Here is a 22,800-nt window from a genome sequence, read left to right on the forward strand (position 1 = left end):
AAAAGCAGTGTCTTTACCACAGGACTTTTTGCTGAAGATTGATCATAACTAGGGCCAAGATCAATACATTAATAACATTATCGTGGCCAAATTTCATTCTCACCTACATAAATTATCTCTGCACATTCAAAACACTTCCTGCATGCTGTATTTTTGAGACCTAGTATGCTGGAGAAAATGTTTAGTCCATCACAAATATGCGAAGAGTTTTATATACCTCTGGAGAAAAAAAAAATCTATAAATTCAAACACATTTCTTTCTTCCTTTTATGAATACAGTGCTGTTTATATAATATAAACAATTTACAGTGGTGAGCAACCCCTGTGAGTGTATATACATGTGTTATCCATAGCAATTCTGCTGCATGGCAGCCTCCTGCTGTGAAGGAACAACATGAGAAGGTTGAAATAATACACCAAGGGAAGATCGTGTTGAACTCCAAGGTACTGTTACAATTTCCAGTATGTTCAATCTCACTCAGAATCAGCTCATACAGAAAGGTGCATGTTAGTAATATTGAACATTTGTAGCTCCAGAGCAAAAATCAGTTCAGTAAAACTAATCCCAATTACTAGTGGGCAATCAGAGCACTAATACACTAATAAAAATGATGGAAGTTAATACTGTAATGTATCTAAACCACATAGCAAGAGCTAGGCACTAGTATACTCTTTGCAGGCTTGTAAAGCAGTAGAGCCCAGAACTCCTTGCTCTGGCATGTGTTACTTTTGACAAATCATAAACCTTTGCCCTCAGTTTATCTCTTCATAAAATGGCCTCATAAAATTCACATATTTTGCATCATTGCAGCCACTATCAAGTTTTCAGTTATATAAATACATAAAGTCATGCTCCATGGCCTATTTCCTACCATTTTTATTTCTGTGGGAAGAAGACAGTGCAGCTGTTCAGCCTAGGAACAATTACTATGGCTTGGCCACTGTAATGTGCTTAGAATTGGCTGGTTTCTGCAGAACACATATTGGCTTACTGTTTTAATACTATATTTTCAAAAGTGGTTTTACACTGCTAGGCATTCACAGCTATTCTCTTTCACATGCACAAAGCTTTTGCTCGTGGGATGATTGTCCCCTTAGTGTCAAGTGACCATGCCAAGGGGAAACTTCCAACGGAAGACTTAGGAACAAGAGAGAGGGCTTGTCAAATGTCTGCTTCTGGTAACCCTGATCACCAGAGAGCTTCTGGAGTAGAATATATGAGGTAGGGAAGCGTAATATCTTCAGTTTACAAACACAGCAGAAGACCTGTTTCCTATCTTCCACAAACTAAGCCTGATGTCAAGGGTTCAGGAACAAAACAAAACAGCAGCAACAACAACAGCAAAGCTACCGTATTAGCAGGAAATAATCTGAAGGTGTTTGTCCATTCCTGACTGGTATTTCTTCAGGATACTAAACTCCTGGAATTAGCCCAGTAGTAAGGAATAAAACGAAAATCCAAACACCAATTTTCTACTTGAGTTCTAGTAAGCCCTTTGATAGCTTATCTGAATGATTTAAGAAGCCATTAAATACACGCCATTTACTTCTGAATAAAGGGGAACAGTGAAAAGCTTAAGTGAAATAAGAGTGAAAGGAAGAGGGATAGAGCAGAATGAAAAGGAGTTTTAAAAGTTTGATAGCATAAAACAGAACAAGAGACGGCCATGGGGACTGCAGTAACAGGATTTTCCTGAGCATTTGGAAACATCCAGGCAAGTTCGGAAGACTAATGAAATTGGTAAACCACCAAACGTGACTGAAAAGTCTGGGAGAAGGAAAGCTTAGAGAGTGAAAGAAGTAACTTGAATCACAGCAAGGAGAAGCATGTCAGATGAATGAATTAATTTAAATTAGGAAAAAGTGACTTGATGTTTGGTAACATGATTTGTATTAGAATCAGTGGACAAAACAGCTTTCCGAAAGGACTGTTCTGGACAAGCGCATGTATGGATCTGGCCAAAGGCTGCTGGGACTGGGGCTGGCGCAGAAGGGAGTAGATACCTGCAATAGCTGGGAGTTCCTGCAAAGAGATAGCACCACATAGTATGGAGAGCTCACCATTTTCTCCATTCTCAAATTTTTAGGCAAACTAATCCAATAATTCTTGCAATGGTAACCACCACATATGATGGTAAGATGTAAGATTTTCTGCACTGAGTTAGTTTTTAATGGACTGTTGAAAAAAATAAATCTATATTTATCCCATATTATTATTGTTGTCATCCTCCACTTCTATCAGTATGAACCTGCTATCTCCCTGAGATGCAGCACTGTTCTAAAATTTTATCACTTATGGACCTTCACTGCCACCGTATCTTACTGTAAACATGAGCCATAGACACAGGATGTCTTTAGCAGAAGATCTTGAGAAGAACTGATGTTCCCCAAAGTTAAAACTTTCTATGTCTGCATGTTTAATGGAATTTTTTTAATAGACTTATTTAAGCATTAAAAAAACTCATCATTTTTTAAAGTTAACTCTGCTAACAATTCTGACAGTAATAATAACATGAAAGTAGTAATAACATTGTGTTCAGTTGGTAGATAATTATTTTTTTATAGTTTAAGTAATAACTAAGCTATAAGAACCAAATAAAGCTGTGAAATGGACAAGACAGAATGAAAAGGAAAAAGTACTCTGCTTCAAAAGGGATGAAATATAAGGGTCAGATTCCATACTAAGCTCTGAGACCATCATATTATGCAAATTCCCCAAATCAATTTGGCAAATGTAGTTCCCACAGCATACAAATTAATGAAATTTTCATTGGCCTGTGCCCTGAATTTAAAATCAAATAAAATTAAATCCTTATTAGCAATGCCTTCAGGTAGAGTGCTCACATCTTTAATTTCTGTCAGAATATATAACTTGAGATTCTGTTTCAAAACTTCTCACAGCTTATTCATAGAGTGTAAATCAAATCCACAAGTCATTAAAAGCTTATTGAATGACACAATCAATGAATCAACAAACTCATTAGGTAACCAGACAGAAGAAATTACTGCAGACAGAGCCTTTCTTGCACAAATGTCCACATAAAACCAGTGCTGAAATCAGTCATGTGGTCCTGTGATTAAAACTGAAGAGACACTCAGTCCATTGTATTAGGATGGAAAATCATCCAAGTGTTAAAGGAAGAACATCCAACACAGTGTAAGCTCTATTTGTGATATAATAAAATTGAGATGTCAAATAATGCTTCATTTCAAAGACGTTATCTGTTGATACAGGTAAGGGGAAGAAACGTCAATTCATTGTGCTGATTTTAGACTTTAGACTTTTAACATAATTTTCTTAATCCTGGCTAAGAGAAGAAAATAAAGTCACTTAGGACTTTAGCTTTTGATTTTAGAAACATACATATATGTGATGTTAAATGGGTGAAACTGCATCAGCTGCAAGTAGTAGTCTGCAGACCCAGGGATGTGCATTTCTCCTGCATAAAGCACATCATGTTTTGCTGCTAATAAACTAGGAAGATATGAAGGGAATGTTTTGCCTCCTTCACTATCCCCCTGACCCTATTCCATCAGTAACCTACAGCAGGGCTATTTCTTTAGAGCACCTCCACAGAGGGTTCAACATTTGAAAATTCAGACGTGGGGGCAGGCTTCAAATGACTGGACATCAGAGAAGTGATGGTCAGCTCTGAAATGAATGACATATGGAGGTGAAATAGCTTGTCTAAAGTAATAAGCTGTCATATAATATGCGAGTAATATAATTGACAGGGATTTACCATACCAAAAATTTTGATTGCACACTCCAGGGAAGGAAGTTGCTTGAGATGACTACAATATATTATGGCAGTGATTCCAGACAAACACAACAAAATGGATTGAAAGGTTGAAAAGATTTAAAAATCACCAAGCTGTTCATCCAGGCAAACTTTTGTTGGGCTGAGTTATCAGTGTCCTTTGTGTGGCTTCAACTATTAATGGAGGTTAGATCTTCATAGACACATGAAAACACATAGAGCAGAACAAGTAAGACAGAGAGAGCACTATAGCAGAAGGTGAAGGGTAGGTTTGTCGTTGTCTACCTAAAAATCTCTAAGTGGTTTGTTACCATCTCAATCCCATATATTTGATTAGTATTTATAGAAGATATCCAAATACTCATAAATAAATAAATATGAATAAATAAGGAAGAAGAAAGAGCAAACGATCATAACAGTGGAGAGGATAAATCCACTGGTATCTTTTCCAGCCTTTTATGGAACTTTTTTACAGTAGAGCATATTGTAGCATGAGTGATTTGTGTTTAAGTGTTTGGGTCTACAGCTGAGTGGAACAGTTGGAACAGATTTGGCAGTTCTGCCCAAGAGGATAATATGTTCCACATGATTGCCAAGGCTGGTCTGGAGAATTGCCAGTGGATCCACAACCATCCATCAAGTATGAACAAAAAGCAGTTAGGAAGGTAGTAAAATTCTCCAGCTTATTAGGTACTTCTGGCTTCACAAAGAGCCTTGTTGCTTATAGCTCGATGTTTCTTTCTATAAAGATGAACCTCAGCTATCTATAGTGACCTTTGTGATATATGTTTGAAAAGCTAACTAGAACTACAACAGTCTTGTGCTAAATGAAGCCTTTCTCTTCTCCAGCGTGTTTTAGAATGCAGTAGTTGCAAAAGCATTAGTGTTAGTCAACTCATTTTCCTCCCTCTTAGCTATGTTTAAATTCAGTATTTGTTGTCCTAACTGGTTTACTATTGAAAACTTGCAACAGTGACCCCCAACATGGAACCAATTTGTTTCGGCTCCCTGCACAGCCTGTGTAAGAGGCACAAAGGAAGTCAGGCCAAGACTGGGAGGAGGGGCTGCTGCTGCTCTCACACCTGCTCGGCCACATTTGCCACAGTTCATTAAGACAGATGATGGATTGAGAAAGTAGGAGGCCAGGTGGGAGACAAGGTGTCAGTTCTGTAGTGGGTTGACCCTGGCTGAACGCCAGGTACCCATTGAAGCTGCTCTCTCACTCCCCTCTGCAACTGGACAGAGGAGAGAAAATATAAAAAAGGGTCCATGAGTTAAGATAAGATAAGGATAGGGAGATATCACTCACCAAATACCATCATGGGTGAAACAGACTCAAAGTGGGGATATTAATTAAATTTATTACTAACAGAATTAGAGGAGGAGATGAAAAGTAAAATAAATCTTAAAAACACCTTCCCCCCATCCCTCTTTCCTTCCTAAGTTCTACCTCCTCCCCCACAGCGGCGCAGGGAGGCGGAAAAGGGGATTATGGTCAGTTCATCACAGGTTGTTTCTGCCCCTGTTCAGAGAGAGGAGTCCTTCCCCTAATCCACCGTGGGGTCCCCCCTCTTCTTCACAAACTTCTTCATAAAGTGCTGCAACATGGGTCACTTTTCCAAGGAGTACAGTCCTTCAGGCACAGACTGCTCCAGCGTGGGTCCCCCACAGGACCACAAGTCCTACCAGGAAGACCTGCTCCTGCATGGTCTCCTCTCTCCACCAGTCTGCAGTCCCTGCCAGGACTCTGCTCCAGCATGGATTTCCCATGGGTTCACAGCCTCCTTCCCACATCCACCTGCTCCAATGTGGGTCTCCTCCATGGGCTGAAGGTGGATCTCTGCACCCCCGTGGTCCTCCATGGACTGCAGGGACACAGCTGCTCCACCATGGTCTGCACCACTGACTGCAGGGAAACCTCAGCTCCAGGGCCTGGAGCACCTCCTTCCCCCTCCTTCATCACTGACCTTGGTGTCTGCAGAGCTGTTCACGTGGTCTCACTCTGCTCTTTTCCAGCTGCAATTTTCACTTGCCCAATAACATTTTTTTCCTTCTTAAATATGTTATCACAGGGGCATTACTATCATTCCTGATGGGCTTGGCCTTGGCCAGCAGTGGGTCCACCCTTGAGCTGGTTGGCATTGGTTCTACCAGACATGAGGGAAGCTTCTGGCAGCTTCTCACAGAAGCTACGAGGGTAGCACCCCCACTATGAAAACCTGGCCACAGAGACCCAACACAAGATCCCACTTCTCTGATAAAGGACAAGTTCTACAAATCAAAACTTTGACATAGAGGGGGTATATTGTCTCAAACTATATCAGGAAGTGAGGTTTTTTTCTATTCTAATTTTTTTTAGGTAGACAATTGTCTTTATTTCAGTAAAAATTTCACAATTCCTTATGTTTACTTTTAGTGCCTTATCTCCTTCTTACATAAACAATTCTGAAAACTAGCACTGCATCTTATCCACAGTGGCTGGAGAGAGAAGGCTTGAAATCATAAACCTCATAGATCGAAAAGACAAAGCATGTGCGTTTCTTGGATTTCAAGGCATTATACTATACTCTATTTATTAATATTATTATTTTGGGACAGTAGCAAGTTCTGATGTGCTGACATTGGGAATGTTATGCAGTTCTGTAACCTCAGATATTAGGGCATATATGACTTAGGAAGTCTAAATCTACCTCAGGCCAATCTCTACTGGCCCAGCAATAAACACAAACAAACTGCACAGCAATGTAAACCCCATTTCTGATGAAATAATTTCCCTAAAACTCCCTAAATGGAACATTTAATTAAGCTGGTGCGTTTGAAGACCATTAGAATGAGCTCTTCTCTTGTAAGTTCATGTTCCTAAATTAAAGTGGGGCAGATTCCCAACTCTCATTTTCAGTTATATTCATTTACAGGAGCATGTTTGTCTTGTGTTGGGAAACTTGTCCTGGTACCATTGCCTGAAGAGAAACAACAAACTTTTGATTATTATTTATGCACAAATCTATCTGCTGAGAAGAACTGCACCACATGAAGTGCTCTATGGTCTCAAAACAGCTATTCCGTCCATACTTTCCAAGCAAATGAGTTCAGGAGCTCAGTGCTGACAATCATTTCTAAATTATACCTCCCTCCACTCCCCCTCCCCATAGCACCATCTTGTGTTCTTTTCATGTGCATATAGATACTTTCAGTAAGAGACAGGTAGAAACGCTCACCCTGATTGCTGGCCCTCAGTGAGAGCAGAGTAGTAGGACAAGCTAAGGCATTTTCTTCCATGAGTAAATACACTCCAGCCACTTTGTCATCTGACAAGCTGCTGCTGGTGTACTGATGAATGAATTATTATATGCTGTAGACTCACACAGAAGCTTTTAGAAGCGAGGCTGCTATTATATTGGATTATTTCTGCTGAAGCTGAAGTGTTCTTGAGGAAGGGAAAAGTATTAACATGGGCTTATGAAAAGAATTGAGCTTAGATTTTTAACTGGCTGTAATTTGAAACAGTTTACAAAAAATAGAGTATTATAAAGCCTAGCTGTGATATTTCTAACTATATGGTTGTACCTGTATTCTTGACCTTTGCCATTTCTCTCTCTGTCCTGTACAAAAACAGGCAGCAATTTTCTGCTAAACTTCAGTGTCTGATGTCCTAAGGTACATGTTACTGCATATTTTTTAGAGGTTTCTGCTTGTTTTTCAAAGGAAACCAAAAGAAAAACCATATACTGGGTTTCTTTATTTGAAAAAGTAGACACCAGTATGAGTAAACATACGTCTACAATTCTACATGCACATTTGAATTAACCAATGAGACGGGGGGAGCTGTAAGCAATCCCATACATAGTCTGACATATAATATCAACCATAAATGATACCTTTCATTCTAAAACATGTATGAATACCAGAACCAAGAGTAACCCTTACAACTCTTACAGCAAAGCACTTATTTGAAATCCAATTTCACAGAAATCACCATAAATGGAATTTAATTTTTTTCCTCATTATTTCTCTGTCAAAAGTGATCCACTTAGAAGCAAACCACTTTTCTCAAACTACCAAGCCAGTGTACTCAACACTGAGAGTCACCCATGAGCTTCAGGGAGGGTATTCTCCCTCCCTTCAGAGATGTCTCCCAGGCTTAATGCACTCAGCATCTCATTGCAAAATAATGGAACATAAAATATAAGGACACTTTTTCTATCACTGTAAAAATACGGTTTTAAATCCTCAGAGGAGTTCTGACTTGTTAAAGAAGATAAAGTCATAATCACTAACCAGAGAAAAACTACAAAAGTTCTTCAATCACTCAGCTAAGGGGATCTTTGGGTAAAAGAGCCAATTATCACTTCCCTTCAGTTTAGAAGATGAAAAACTACAGATTTAAGAAGTAGCATTTACTGCCCTGTTCTGTTCATTGCAATGGTATCCGAGCTTTGGAAATCAGTAACAAATTTATTCTGTTAATACCATTGTGTTGTTTGGAGACCTGAAGACAAACAACGTGAAGTGAATTGATCAAACACAGAGCACAGTGAAGGCTACAATTGAATGCAGTCCACCTGAGGCCTCTGCCAGTGCTTCAGACACAGGATTGCTCTTTTGCTTCTCAGTTAAAATAACTTCCTGGTTTTCTGTATACTAAATATTTTCTTCCTTACACAAATAAGACTAGGAAAAAAACACCTTTAGCTCTAAAACTACTGATGCCTAATCTATTTAAAGATCTATGGAATAAAAATTGACTTTTTTTCCTTTTCTTATCACATTCTACTTACTGTAGAGTTCTCCAGCCAAATCACAGTCTTGTAGAAATAAATAATTCCTGTACAATGGGTTCTCTAAGACCATAAAACATGCAGCAAGACAAAGTCTTCTAGAATCAAAACTCTGATGTAAAATGGTGAATCCTAACCAGGAGACTATAATGGAATTCAGATAAGAAAGATTGGCTAAAAAAAAAAAAAAGTCAGATATGTTTTCACAAGGGTGAGAATTTTTACTGAAATGGTGCTTTTCAATGCATATTGATGATATAAAAAAGCCCAAGCAAAACCCAAAACATCAGTGTCGCCAGGACAAAATTCTACCACTAAATCAAAGTCACAATACTAGGATACAAAACTCATTTAGGAATTCCTGTGCAAATGAAGCCTGACTATTTATTTTCATTACGTCTTCCCTAATTGTATTCTTCTCTTCTCATACTCTTTTCTTCAAAGAACACATGATGTTTGGAGTAGACAGTTTGCTTCAAATCTGTAGAGACTGCCTCAGGTGAAAAAATTGGTTAGCTGAACTCACCCATCACCAGCCTGCTGCTGTTAAAGAAGTTTCAGCCACAGTGCCCCTTGCCCAAGGCTAGGGAGCTTCCCCCCACTTTGAGCACTCCTGAAATCCCACATCCAACTTCTCTGTTTCTTACATGGAATGCTGACAACATAGCAACTCCTGTGATGGGATTAAATGGCTGCTGAAGAATAAATTGGGGGAACCTAGCTCAAGAGGTTCCATGCAGGGCCCAACTGAAGGTCTCTACAGCTCATATGGTCTCCAGCAGTGGCAATGGAGGTCCAGGCAAGGAGGACCCTCAGTGCCCCTCAGTTCTTATATTGCAGAATTTGGGTGAACTATTGTACTGCATTCAACTTATTTACCAGCTTTCTAATTATACAAACACACCCTCCTGCCTTTCTCTCCCAGCTGAGCAACCCTACATTTTTGGTCTCTGTAGCACACTGGGGAATACTGAACAAAACTCATATTAGCACCAAGGCTTAGGTGATCTGAATAGTGACTCTTCCCACTCTGAAAAATAACTGTTCTATCCTGCTTTTATTTTCCTGCCCTTTATCAGCTTTCAGTTTGCAAAAGAAACTTTTTTCAAGTACCCTGACAACTTAGTTGGCCTTTATTGAAATACCAGATAAGTTACACCCTCTGGTTCCACTTCATACCCTTGCTTATTTGCACCATTATACGGCAGATTATTGAGGCAGGAGTTCCTGGAACAGATGATTCTTATTCATGTACTCAGAAATCTTCTTCTTTATTATAGACACTGTCATTTTACCAGGGATGGTATCAGTCTGCAGTTTCCATTATCCCTGTTTTAGCTCAGAAGAGGAAAGAATCAAGGAAGCTAACCCAAACGCACAGCAAATATGCACTGATAGATCTCCACATATTTCTACCAATGAGCTGTTTTCTTGTTGCCTCAAGCCTCCTATCCATACAAAGTGCTGTAACTGGAGAGTTTTGATTTAGGGACATTGCAAAACTCATTGCACTGTTGCAAGAATGGAACAGTCTTTATGCACCTTTCCTACTGTTTTAAAGTAATTCTGTGAGACAATTAGAATTTGGAGGGTTGTGGCTTTTTGATGATAACTTCTGGATATTTGCTGAAGTGGAAAGGGAGATGGGAATCTGCAGAAGTCCTGCAGTGTGCAGGAGCGCTGGTCATGAGCTCTGTGCTATTGACCCACCACCTTGTCATGTACCTAGGGGAAAGTCCACATAATCTGTGGCATCCAAGTGTGTCCGTTTGTAAACAAAAAAACATAATAATGGTTTCTTAAGCTTACATGACTTACCAGTTCTGTTTAGAACTGTTTACAGCAAACCTCCCAAATCTTCGTTCACGAAGCCCAGCCATGATGACAGCAAACCTTGACTTCTTTTGTTATTAAAGGTATTATCTGAGCAGCCCAATGTTGTACCTAGCAAAATAAAATGTTTTGGAACATATATTCTGTATGAATTACCACAGCTTCATTTACTTCCCTGAAGCACCAACAGCTTCAGCTGGTGGCTGATTTTCTTCTGCATGTGGAAACATGTTTCCTTAAAAACATTAAAGCATGGAAACTTGCTTATAAAGTGAGTGACATTTTGCCCTGTTGATCAGTATTTCATAGAAAGGCCACTTACAGAAGACTCCTGCTTCTTACCTTCTTAAGTAGACCTCTTTAAGACTGAAAACCAAGTTTAGTGGTAACACAACCCTTCATGCTATAATACTTCATTTCAGGAGAAAAATTTCAGAGCCACTGATACAGGCAGCATTTACATGCAGATTCTCTGGATGCTCCATGCAGATTCTCTGGATGCTCTTCTCCAGTCACCAAATCCTAGAAGCAGCTGTCATGGTTTGAGAGCCCCAAAAATCCAATTCCCTAGTCTAAGCCCCCTCCCACATCTCAACCCAGTGTGATGAGATGGTTTTTCCAGACAAAACACAAGACTCAAAATGGGGGAAAGGGAATATATTACAATGACTGTACAAATAAATACTACAATACATTATATACAATCTTAGCTATCTCTACCGTGACATAAGTATTTACAATGGATCAAATCTCTTCTCCCCTCCAAATAAAAGTCCAGGAGGGAAGAAGGAAAGATCCTTTTTTCAGAGCAGCAATGTCTCTAAGGCAGCAGGTCTCTCTGTCTCTATGCAGCAGTACTGGATCTCTGCCAGTACTCACAAGAGCTATCCTAGCCCTCGTGGTCCATCGTCAAAAGCAAGGGTCTTCTCTTCCGTGGACTGCGTAGCAGGGACAAGCTCGCATCACCACGTCATACCACGAAGCTCAGGGGTCTTCATGACGGTCCCTTTCCTCAGGGGATTCAAGTTCCCCTACAGAGCTCTGTGCTCTGTCTCAAGCAGCGGGGGCGGCCAAGGTCACCCCCTCCGCATTCCTTCTCCGTCCCGGTCCAGCTTTCCAGGACACTTTGAGCTTCTCAGCTCTTCTGCAGTGCATGTTGCACTTCACCCCTCCCTTCTAGGAGGTGAGGGGTCTCCAAGGAGTTTGGGGTCTTTTGGTTTCAGTTCTTACCCCAACTTCCTCTCTCTCTGCTGCTCTCTCTCTCTCCCTCAGCTCTCGGACAACTCTGTGTCTTCCTTGCTCAGCTGCATGCTGTTTCTGCTGCTTCTGCAGTTCAGTTCTTATCTGTTGGCTTTCAGCCATAGCCTCTGTTCACTGCTGTTGCTCTGTCTCTGCTCACTCACAGTGGAGAAAACTTCTTTAGCTTTCAGCTACAGGTACTTAGCCCAGCCTTATGCTGTTCCAAGTCTCTGCAGCCACCCCCAGCCAGGGGCTGGGGGGGCCCAGAGGCCTCAAGGGGCTCCGAGCCCCTTCCTCGTGGCCTCAGAACATGGCTAACACTTCTACCACCAAACCACAACTACCTTCTCTTCCGTTCTGAGTGTGATATGTTTATATTTTGCAGAAGCGCTCATGGGGTAAAACTTCAAAACTTCAAGGGTCACCACCCCCTGGGGTTTTACCATTTTATAACTGCAGGGGGAAAAACTATTTCCCCCCACCACAGCAGCCTTGCTGAAACCTGTGTCTGGGCTGAAGTCTGTTGCCAGTATTCACCAGCAGATATTTTTTATTTTGTTTTGATATCAATAAAAGGGATTTTGCACTGCTGGCTATAGCAGTTCAAAATAGGGCTGCCAGTTACCTCTGAGTACCTCCTACATCTCTGACAACGGGTAGTGCTGCTCCTGCTCCAGCACCTGCCAGGCACATATGTCTGTTTTATCCTGTATCACACCTTGTCAACACTTGCTGCTGGTCAGTGTAATCATTTATAGCATTTTTATTTTCAGGAGTGCTAGCTGCTTTGGCTACATCTGTCAGTACCTTGAAGGGTCTAGGTCTGGCGTCAGCCACTGTTCTGCTTGGCCAGGTCTTCAGCTAAATTTCTTTCTGAATTAGGCAGCACCTCTGTTTAACTTTCACCATTCTCTCTCTTTCCACCAAAGGACTGCCAGAGAAACACAACAGGACAGCACTGTGAGCAGTGTCCAGACGGCTTCATTGGTGATGTTGTCAGAGGAGTGCCCACATTCTGCCAGCCCTGCCCCTGTCCTCTGCCAGCACATTCTAAGTATGTAAAGAGTCTTTGCTTTTCTTTGATTTGGGCTGGCTTTGACCCTTCCCAAGGTGGGGTCAGCATCCCTTCCTCGATGCAGGAAACAAGGCTGCAGCTCTTGACAAATGGGGGAATATAAGAGGAATACCAGCTGCTCACATTTATAACCACAGGAAACAGCATTTCACTTGGAAGGTGTAAAGTATCCTTCAGTGCTCATATAAATTTTTACCAGGAGGGGGGAGAAAATATTTGAGCAAATTCAAGTTCGCCCTCTTTTACATAGGAGAGATTATTCAGTTGTCTGGTTACTTTTAAGAGTCTCCTAAAGTCCAATTCCCAAGGAAGGTGGCATCAGGGATTTATGAGGCTGAGACAGAGAGACAGAAAGATCAGTTCATGTCCTCTGAAGGGTAAAAGCAACCACAAAAAAGCATAACCTGTCAGTCTCCTGAGTCAACAGCGGTTGGATCTGGTTAATACAGTAACAGTTAAAGGACCAGAGGACCCTGTGATAGGTACGGTGCCCCTTCAGCTGATGCCTGGCTACTTTTGGATAAGAAACTCTGAAGCCCGACAGAAAAAGATCAAGCCAAAGAGCTCCAGCTGCTGACTGCTTTGTGCCTTCAGAAAAAAAAAAAAAAAAAAATACAAACTATGAGCAGCCATTACAAACTGTGAGTGGCACATCAATAATGCAGCTGAAAGAAATTATCAACTTCATCCTGCTCAAGTTTCATGCTCTGGGAGAGAGGCATCTCTGCAAATCCCACCATAGTGCACAGAAGAGATGCTAGTAAATAATTGCCAATAGGTTGAAGCTATTTCTCAGGGAGCTACGTACTCCCCTTGTATTGTTTTCCATTCTGCTTTCAGCAGGGCTTCTCAGTAAAGGGAATTTTTTCCTCACTGTATTTGTTTGCTGTTGCCATGGGATTACTCACACAGCCTTAAGGTGGGATAAGCTGCATTTTGCTTAGCTGCTCAGGGCTCAACCTGGCAATGGAACAAAATCACTCTGGCCAAATTCCCGCAAAACAACTCTGGCTTTTGCAGTGAGCTGCAGACATGTGAAAGGGCCATGGGGTGGAGAACAGCTATGTTGAAAAACTTCAGCTTACGCCTGGATTACAGAGAAAATCCTCCAGAGACAGTGGAAGAACCTGGTTTTGCTCACTTACAGAAAGGCTTAGGAGTGAGTGAGCTCACAGATGAAGCAGACTACTTCCTCCAGTTTCAGTTACAGCTGTAATTCCTGAAAAAATAGGAACAGTCAGAAGTAGTGCTTTACCCTTGGCAACGTGATTTTTTTTAGCCTGCTAGGCACAGAGGAGTTGCTTCAGCGTAAGAAGATGTTCTCTCAACCACTGGGCTGCTCATGCCCTGAGGCACTACAGCACAAGACTTAGTCTCTACTAAGCAAAGTCAGCCAAGCAAGGTCTGATCTGTCCTCCCTATGCCGTGATTTCATGCAGCATGGCTAGGTTTGCACTCACCCACACCCTGCCTAGTCCTGCAGCCCACTGGGCTCTTCAGCAGTGCCCCTTGACAGCAGGGAACTGGTCAGTCTACCAGGCACTGAGTAGGGCTCAGTGCAGCAGGACTAGCAGAGACCTGACCTACAGCCTATCTTGGCCAGTCTATGTGAGATGGGAGCAGAGGCCAAATAGCATTCCCTGCTTCAACATGCTCCTTAGCCCTTCTGCTAGGGACATAATGCCTCTCCTATTTCAGACCACTAGAGATAAGGAAACCCCAAACCCAAAAGGACAGCAGCATGGGATTGGGAAGGGAGAACAGAAGTTGCACAATGCCTGAATGCAGATGCTTCTCCATTAGCAGCAATTATAGCCTTTGGACTTGATGAGCGTCGTGGATCCCCTCCACCTCAGAATATTCTATGTTATATGATATGTCTCCCCTTTAAAACTACCTCAGTAAAAATCTACTTTAGTTTTTCAGAGTTTTCCCTCAGAAAAGTACTGAAGGTAATAATTAAAGCAATATCCCATCCCAATTTGCCTCATACCCCTATTTAAATCACATGCAGAAATTGCCTGTTCAGCTTCCTGCATGAGAGAGACCTGACCACAGAAATAGTTTTCATCTGGGTCTGGAACAGGCTAATAATAATTGAGTTCCATTAAGCCTTGTATAACTAAATTCAAAGCAAAAGTGTTCTTTCTTAGTTTTTTTCAACTTTCCTTAATTAATCCTACGCCATATACAGTAAGGAAAAATAATAACTCTACCATAAGTCAAAGAAGCATTAAATGTCTTAAAGACCATTCAAAGGATGTTGTTTTGTTCTGTGTTTTATTTTGGAAATAGCCAGTGAATTCATACTAGGCAAAATGACCAAATCTGTAAACTGACAGACTCATCAGATAGATATTTTTTCCAGGAACTCAGATGTGTGTCTCTAGATTTTCTGACCAGGCTATCTTCATATCTGCTATCCTGGGAATTTTTGGAGTAACTTTTGGACAGTACACATAAATGTAATGTCATCTCTTTGGAATAACAAAAAGGGGGATGGAGGTTGCTTCCCAGTCTAGCAGATGTTATTTCTTTTCAAACTCAAGAGAATTATATGATCTTTTTTCTTCCCTAAAAGATCATAAAAAGTATAAAACTTCAGGAGATTTCAGTTGTATTTCATAACTTAGATCCACAATGTGGTTTTTTCAACTACGTGAAGAAATTAGTCTCCGTAACAGAAGTGCAAGCCTGCCAAACTATTATGATTTTCTCAATATGTTCTTGTAAAAGCTGCACAGAAGTTAATTTGTGAATTCTGTGAGTAGAATTTCATTTTATGTTCTCTCTGATTATATGAAATGTTTTGAGACAGAGCAGAGAGATCCAGAGATCCAGACACAGATTTATTTGTCTCTAGTTGTTCAACCAGCTGAGAAATGCTGACAGGAACTGAAATTATGCAGGAATTCTTGTCACCTTTCAATTCTGTTTACTCCTGGAACAAGGAGTGCATGGCTCATGCTCTTTCCCATTGATCTGAGTCTTTTGTCCAGTGTGAAAAGGATGCAACCCAGCCACAGCTGCTCAACACCCTGTAACTCAGGAGCTATATTTTAGCAACTGTGGGCCTGCAGCTGGCATCACTCACTGCTCTGGTTGCTTTCTAGTGCTGGCAGAAATTTATTCACATGTATTGCAAACTAACTAGAAACATCTTTAGGATTGTACCTTTTTTTTTCTGCAAATGTATTTAAGACATGTCCACCACTGCGTTTGAAGTGTATATACAATTTACACTTTCCACATCTGGCTACTGCTGTTCTTTGAATCTCATATTTAGTTAATCATTTGTTACATGCTGAAAACATAAGAAAACAAAGGAATCCATGATTCAGAATCAAGGCAGTAAAAATTACTGCCCAAGCCATCACTGCAATCAGCATCACTGCTTGACATGTTGGTCTCCGAAGAGACGACGGACTCTTTCCAGCTCACTCTGAAAGATGGTAGAGCAGCCTTGGTTACTGTAAACTCAGTTACTGTAAATGAAGACAGCATCACTAAGGTCAGTTTTCACCACTCGGTACTTCTAGACTGGATTTGCATAGGAAATTGCTGCACCAATTCCAGAATCTCAGTTCCTGAAGTGGTCACTGCAGTGTCTTTCACAAGCCTTTAGAATAAGAGACAGGAAGCAATTAGGTTTACCTGACATAGACATTTTCCTAAGTCCTTTATCTAAAATGTCTGTATCGAAACCTGCAGGGTGTGTGATTTACACTGCAAGACAAGAACTTTTATATATGTGTATATATATATGTGTGTGTGTATGTATGTATTTATACAGCTCCATAGTACTATATACTAATTAGTGCTTTCTATACTAATTAAAATTACTAAATGGGGGGTATAATGTGAATAATAGGAGCTTAATACCTATTCAGCAAAGAGTCATCAAAAGCCAGAGTTCAAACTGACAGCAAATGTCCATAATATAATAAAAAACATTCCCAAGTGTTTGCTATTGCCTGCTCTTCTAACTATTCATTCTAATGAAATTCCAGTTTTGCAGTCTCCTGTTACAGAAAAAGTGGAAGTGTGCGTTGTGTCTGTAAAGAAAACTATGCAGGACCCAACTGTGAAAGGTAAGAAAAAAATTAGGATGACTTGCTGGTCAGCAATACTTAAGTCCGGAATTTTTTAAGGAAATCTTCCCACATGGTCGAGAAACCTGGTGCATTTGTTTTCATCAGGTTGAATCTGTTAAATGTCTGTTAAATGACCTCATTCAGTTTCTACTAAAAACCACTAAAACTTGCTGTGGAGACATGTCAGCATAAGACAGATATTTACATCTGATGTATTTTGATCTATTTCTTGCACTTTGTGTACCTTCATGTGGTGATCTTCCTAAAATGAATGTAATTTAAAAATACAAAATACAAATCAGAAACAGCAGCTGAAGTGAAAAATAACCAACACATAGATGCCTCTTGAAATTCACCCCTCTAAAACACATAGCAGGTTTCTACCAAATAAATTTTTCTAAGACAAAGAACAAAATCCATTATTGAGTCAAATTCCTAATGAGCAGATGCAGCTTTTTTAGTTACATTTTAAATGCACTTCACAGACATAATTCAATAAAGTCAAACCAAGCATAGGCCAGTGTTGCATTTCAAATTTTCCTCATGTCCATAAACAATTTCCAGTAAATATTTTCTAAATAACAAATTACACCAATAAATGGAGCTATACAACAGAAATATAACTACCCCTCATGTCCTGTAAGAGGTTGTCTTACTCGCTATGAATACACAGGGATGATGTCTCAATGAATGTCAGAGGCCTGATTATAATTCAGGAATTGTCCTTAAGCAGCCAATAAATTAAAACAGCTCTAACACAAAGACTGAAGAGTATAGGATGGCTCAGGCACTGGCTTCCTGAACATCTCTTTTTTTCCCTTAAATCGTCTGAAGTATTTCAGTCTTCAGTCAACTGTCATTAATGGGCGCATCTTGAATTCAAATGATACTTAATGTAACTGTCAGAGAAGGGAGAAAAGGGATGCTTAAGATGCGAAGAGAAATCGATATGAAAAAGGTAAGGTGAACAAATGAATGAAGGTTTTTCCCCTTGCAGATGATGCAAAAGCATCAGTAAATTACCTCCGCATCACTAACGTGGTGACAGCAACAGTGAAAGCCCTTTAGACAGATGGCACACAAATAAAAAAACCCCACCCTTATTTACAGGCCCATGGTTGTATTCTTTTGTTCTTCCAAAATGTCAGATTTATACAAAAAGGATAATACAGACAATAAAAAGTCAGTGAGATTTCTTAATGGTTACTTAAATGTCAGCCTAGACTACAAGCAACACAAATCCTGTGAAATGGGCAACAGATGCATAGGAACGGCAGAAAATAACATTGGCTTTGTTTTCTAATAGCCACTACCCAGCCTGACACAGTACATCTGTCTGAAGGAATGCAAAGCTGTACAGAAAAAACTACAGAAAGAAATCAGCCTGTCCTGGTCACCGCATTAAGACCTTGGCTAATTGCTGGGGTAAGCAGCAAGCAGTGACAGACGAGACTTGCCTTCTAGTAGGCTCCTGGTCCTCCTTCCATTTGTGTCAGAAACATCAAAAAGCATTTCAAAGATGGATGATGCATTGCTTGTCTCTGTCCACTAGCTAAAGAGCAAGTCCCTACTTCACATACGCTTCCAGCTACTGTCACCACGCCCTACTCCCACCCCAGCTATTGGGCCATCAGCTTTCTGGCAGGAGGACTGGGGGATCCTGAGCGAGAAGGGTCATTGCCTCTGTCCCTCCCTGCAGCTCAAAGAGCCAATCCTGTCCCCAGGGAGAGGAAGGCTACACCCTGCTCACCATTCTCCCTCCCAGCTCTCTGCAGTAGTCAGTGACAGGCACCCTGTTACAGTGAGCTACAGGACACCCCTCAACAGGCAGCATGTGGGATCCCCAAAACAGCTCACAGGGAGGCAACCTGCTCCATTTCCTCCGGCATTTGTGTAGGAGGCTTTCTTGTGCTGCTCTAGAGGTTGGCACGAACTTATCCAATTTATGTTTGTCAGGAAATGGTGCTGTGAATTCACAGAGGCCCTTGCTAGGAATTGAGAAAACCAGCTTCCCAACTTGAAATTTAGGAACTAATAATTTTTCTTCTGGACTTCAGTAATAAGGCAGGAGAGTGGTAGCTGATGAAATGCAGGTTTTGTTAATGCTCAGATGTTAAAAAAATAACCGAAAAAGTGACACTTTAGTTTCTAAAGCAAATAGATTAAAAAGGTTCTTTTGGCATTGTAGGGGAAGAGGAAGTTAATTTCTTATTCACCAAAAATTACAGGAAGAAACTAGGGCTGCAAAATGAAACAAAGATAGCTTAGCAGTTTTATTATGGGAGAGGAAACATCCCTTGTTAGCAACAAAGAGTCATTTATTGATACAATGTAGGAAAAGACATTTACTTCAGGCCTCTAAATTTTTGCGGGACATAAAGTGCAGAGATGGACCAGTATGTTTTCCGTCAATGACCTCTGCTCTTCTCACATGCTACTCATTATTCAAAAGAGGTCAAGCTCCTCAGCCCTATGAGATGATCTGAGTGGCAATGCCACACTAAATTTCAGCTCTTAAAGCTTCTCTTTTTGTTTTAAACAGCTGCTCCAGATGAGAAAATACAATAAAATGAGTTATAGACTCACAGAATAGTTCCGGTTTTGAGGGATCTTAAAGATCATCTAGTTCCAACCCCCTGCCATGGGCAGGGACATCTACCAATAGACCAGGTTGCTCGAGGCCCCATCCAACCTGGGCTTGAACACCTCCAGGGATGGAGCATCCACAACTTCTCTGGGCAACCTGTTCCAGTGCCTCAGGTGGTCATAAAAAGCAGCACTTACAAAATGTATCTGTGAGGATGTGAGGAAATGCCCACTACATTCCTGGCAAGTGAATTGAATGGTATATATCAGCAAAGAAGAAAGGGAAAATTACTTTGTCCCAGTGAGAGGGCAGACATTGCAGGCCTGAAGAGGATAGCACACTGTCTTTGGCAGATGCTGGCTAGCAGTAAGAAAAAGGCTGGTCTGGCCCCAGCCCTGCTCAGTGGCCTCTGTGACTTGGTGGCCACATTAGACAGATGATCATTTGGAAAATACCTAACTACAATAAACCAAAACCAAACCCTTCAAGATTATATAGTTCATAATAAATCAAATGCATCTACAGATTAAAACAAACAAAAAGGAAAAAAAAAAACCAGCAATGACGCAGAGGGCTTTTTTTCCTTGTTGAAGCTTCATAAACATTCGGAAATTCGGAAAAATACTACAGTCTCACATTGGCTGAAATATCAGCAAATCATAGCAAGACTTTTGGCATGATTAAATAGTAGCTTTACCCATTGCTGCCTGCTCTAACTCCCACAGGAATGGGCAGTGACTTCACCAAAGTCAGATAAATTACACTCTACACGCAGTTTAGCATTCACAGTTCTTCAAGGGATGCACAGAACTCCCAGTCACACTTTTATTCTTTACATCTGGGTCACCCACATGATAAAATCTGCACCAAAGATTCTGGCAGTACTGCAAAGATACAAAAAGAGCCTTTGTCATTGACAAAAGCAGTATTTGAGGCAGCCAAGTGGTTTATATTAAGATGCTTAAAATTTTATGTGTTTTTACTGTGGGTGTTCAGGACTGGAACATGAACAAAGCAGTGTTGAGGAAATTACTTTCTTTATTAAAAAAAAAATCAGCAAAAGTAAGAACAGATCAAACCTCAAATCTTGTATCAGATCTCCTACATTTTCATTGTTCAGACATGGCATAACCGGAATGTGACTATGTTCAGATTTTAGGAGACAAGAGACCTTGGTTCAGGTACCCAGCCAGAATCTGGGAAAATTTAACTGAACTGCCTGAGTGCTCACCCTCCCCACCACCAATAGCAGAACAAACAGCATGTTAAACAGGACTTCATGGATGGAAGAAAAGGACAATATGGTGATAAAACAGAATGAACTACAACAGGCACTCCTTTCCTAAGACATTGCAGCAACTATCCAAGCCTCCAATTTCTTCAGCCAGCAATTGCTACACCAGCTAGTTATTCCCCTCCCTGCAGTAATTCTTCATTTCCAGTTTGGGGGTATAAGTCCCTGATCTCTGTGGGCCCTCCTGCCACCGTGCAGTAACACCATGAACAGTGTGGGTTGCCCTTGTCCTTCTAGCTGACCCCTCCAGTCCATCAGGCACTGCTCCATGCTGCTTCAGCTGCCAGATCCTTCAGCAAATCCCTTTCTTGAGGATTTGCTCCCATGCACTGCTCCATGCTCACCCCAGTTCTCTTTGCCTCGCTGGTTGTTTTGCAAAAGCTCCTCTTGCTTGTAGGATTAAGCACACTCCCTGATATCAGCAAAAACATCTCTGACTGAGACACTTTTTTCCCAAATAATGACCAAGTAGCTTAGGGCCACCGGTCACCCAGGAATGGTTCATATCACTGGTTTGTCTAGGGTCTCAAAAACCACCACAGTTTCAACATCTCTTCTATTTCAAGCTGTAGAAAGTTCTCAGCTGAAATGCTTCCCAAACGTGCCAAAACACGATAAGTAATTTGGACCCATTTCAGGCCTTCCCTGTGGTGCTTGGTACGCTCCTCCCTCTCTCCCTCTGAAAACCAACACAGGAATCCTCCCTTCCCAGGCTGCTGGCTGCTCTCAGCCTTTTGCCCTCATCTAGCAGGCCAACATCAAACAGATCTGAAAAACGCAGTCTGGTTCAGTGCCTGTTCTGTTTTGCAAAAACCAGAAACCACCCCAAGACGTCACCATAGAAGTATTTCTATAAATCTTTCCTGCTCAGTACTTTTTATGTACATTTATAATAGAAATAAGTCTGAGCTTCCTCTGAGTTTCAGCATCATGAAATGCTGTCTCTTACCCCAGTTTCCTATACAACACAATATAGTTGGTGAGATCCAAAGCTGAAAGAGACCAGAATAAACACTGTATAGCTGCTTCTCTGCCAAGGTCATTCTGTCACAGATTTTAAAACAATAGAGAACAAATAATTTCACTGCTAAAGACACACAGAAAAAGTAAATCAATGCAGACTGGTGTGTATGAAATACCAGGGGTGTTCAAGAAGGGAAAAATATATAATTATACAGATTGAGATTAGAGTACAAAGCAATCTCTGCAGAAATACAGCTCCTAATTTGCCTCCTGTCCATTAGTAGCTGCTGATAGTCATCAATTCTTGGTAACATAAATATGGTCAGAAAAAATGGTACTGCAGATGGGAATGTCATTGCTTGTCACTGACAGGTTTGTTCTGCCTTTCAGGTGTGCCCCTGGCTACTATGGAAACCCTTTGCTAATTGGAAGCACTTGTAAAAAATGTGACTGCAATGGCAACTCAGATCCAAACATGATTTTTGAAGACTGTGATGAAGTGACCGGCCAGTGCCGCAACTGCCTGCACAACACCAGCGGGTTCAAGTGCGAACGATGTGCTCCGGGTTACTATGGGGATGCCAGATTTGCTAAAAACTGTACAGGTATTGTCTCAGTTTAGTCCAGCAGAGCTGAGCAAAAGGCAGCACAGCATGATCTATGGATGATCTCCCAAATATCAGAGATATGTGAAGCAGTTAGAAGATATTCGTGGCCCTGGGAGGCAGGCAGTGCTCCCAGCCATCTGCCTGGTGGGATAATTTGGATGCCTGTTCAGTTTGAATCATTCCCAGTGGCAGGGAAATATCTCTTTTCAGTGCCCATGAGCAAGTCTCAGATCCCAGAGTCCAAAACCTTTAGTGCCTGAGCAGGATTAATGTAGGCACTGTTGTGTCCTCCTGAATCTTGTTTTAAATAAGGGTGTCTAAGCTTTCTTTGGACAGAGACTTCACCTTTATGCTTGTCCACACCATGTGCTGCCCAACATGACCACTCAGACTGATGGTGTTTAAAGACTTGAAAGTATTTTTAAGGGAACAGGATCATCCTTCCTGCCCTGACCCAGTGCCCACTCACTTTCTGCTAGTTTCCACACTGGTAATGTATTCTGCATTTCCTTTGTGTCTGTGTAATCTTGCTGGTTACAATATTTCCACACCAGAAATGACTGTATTT

The 22,800-nt window shown here is 41.1% G+C and overlaps 1 protein-coding gene across 1 annotated transcript in view; it reads left to right on the plus strand.

Moving 5' to 3' along the window:
• Positions 1–22,800, plus strand: part of LAMA4 (laminin subunit alpha 4) — a gene marked incomplete at its 3' end in the record, with an annotated part of 82,834 nt that overhangs the window by 23,169 nt on the left and 36,865 nt on the right. Inside the window, exons 3-5 of the mRNA XM_027731271.2 lie at positions 12,541–12,665; positions 16,697–16,777; positions 22,015–22,229. Of these exons, the coding sequence (XP_027587072.1) occupies positions 12,541–12,665; positions 16,697–16,777; positions 22,015–22,229 (421 nt within the window). The remainder of the gene's footprint in view (positions 1–12,540; positions 12,666–16,696; positions 16,778–22,014; positions 22,230–22,800) is intronic.

This window comes from Pipra filicauda, unplaced genomic scaffold (genome assembly GCF_003945595.2).
Source record: "Pipra filicauda isolate LSUMZ 115617 unplaced genomic scaffold, ASM394559v2 scaffold106_size2291244_pilon, whole genome shotgun sequence".
Classification (NCBI taxonomy): Eukaryota; Metazoa; Chordata; class Aves; order Passeriformes; family Pipridae; genus Pipra; species Pipra filicauda.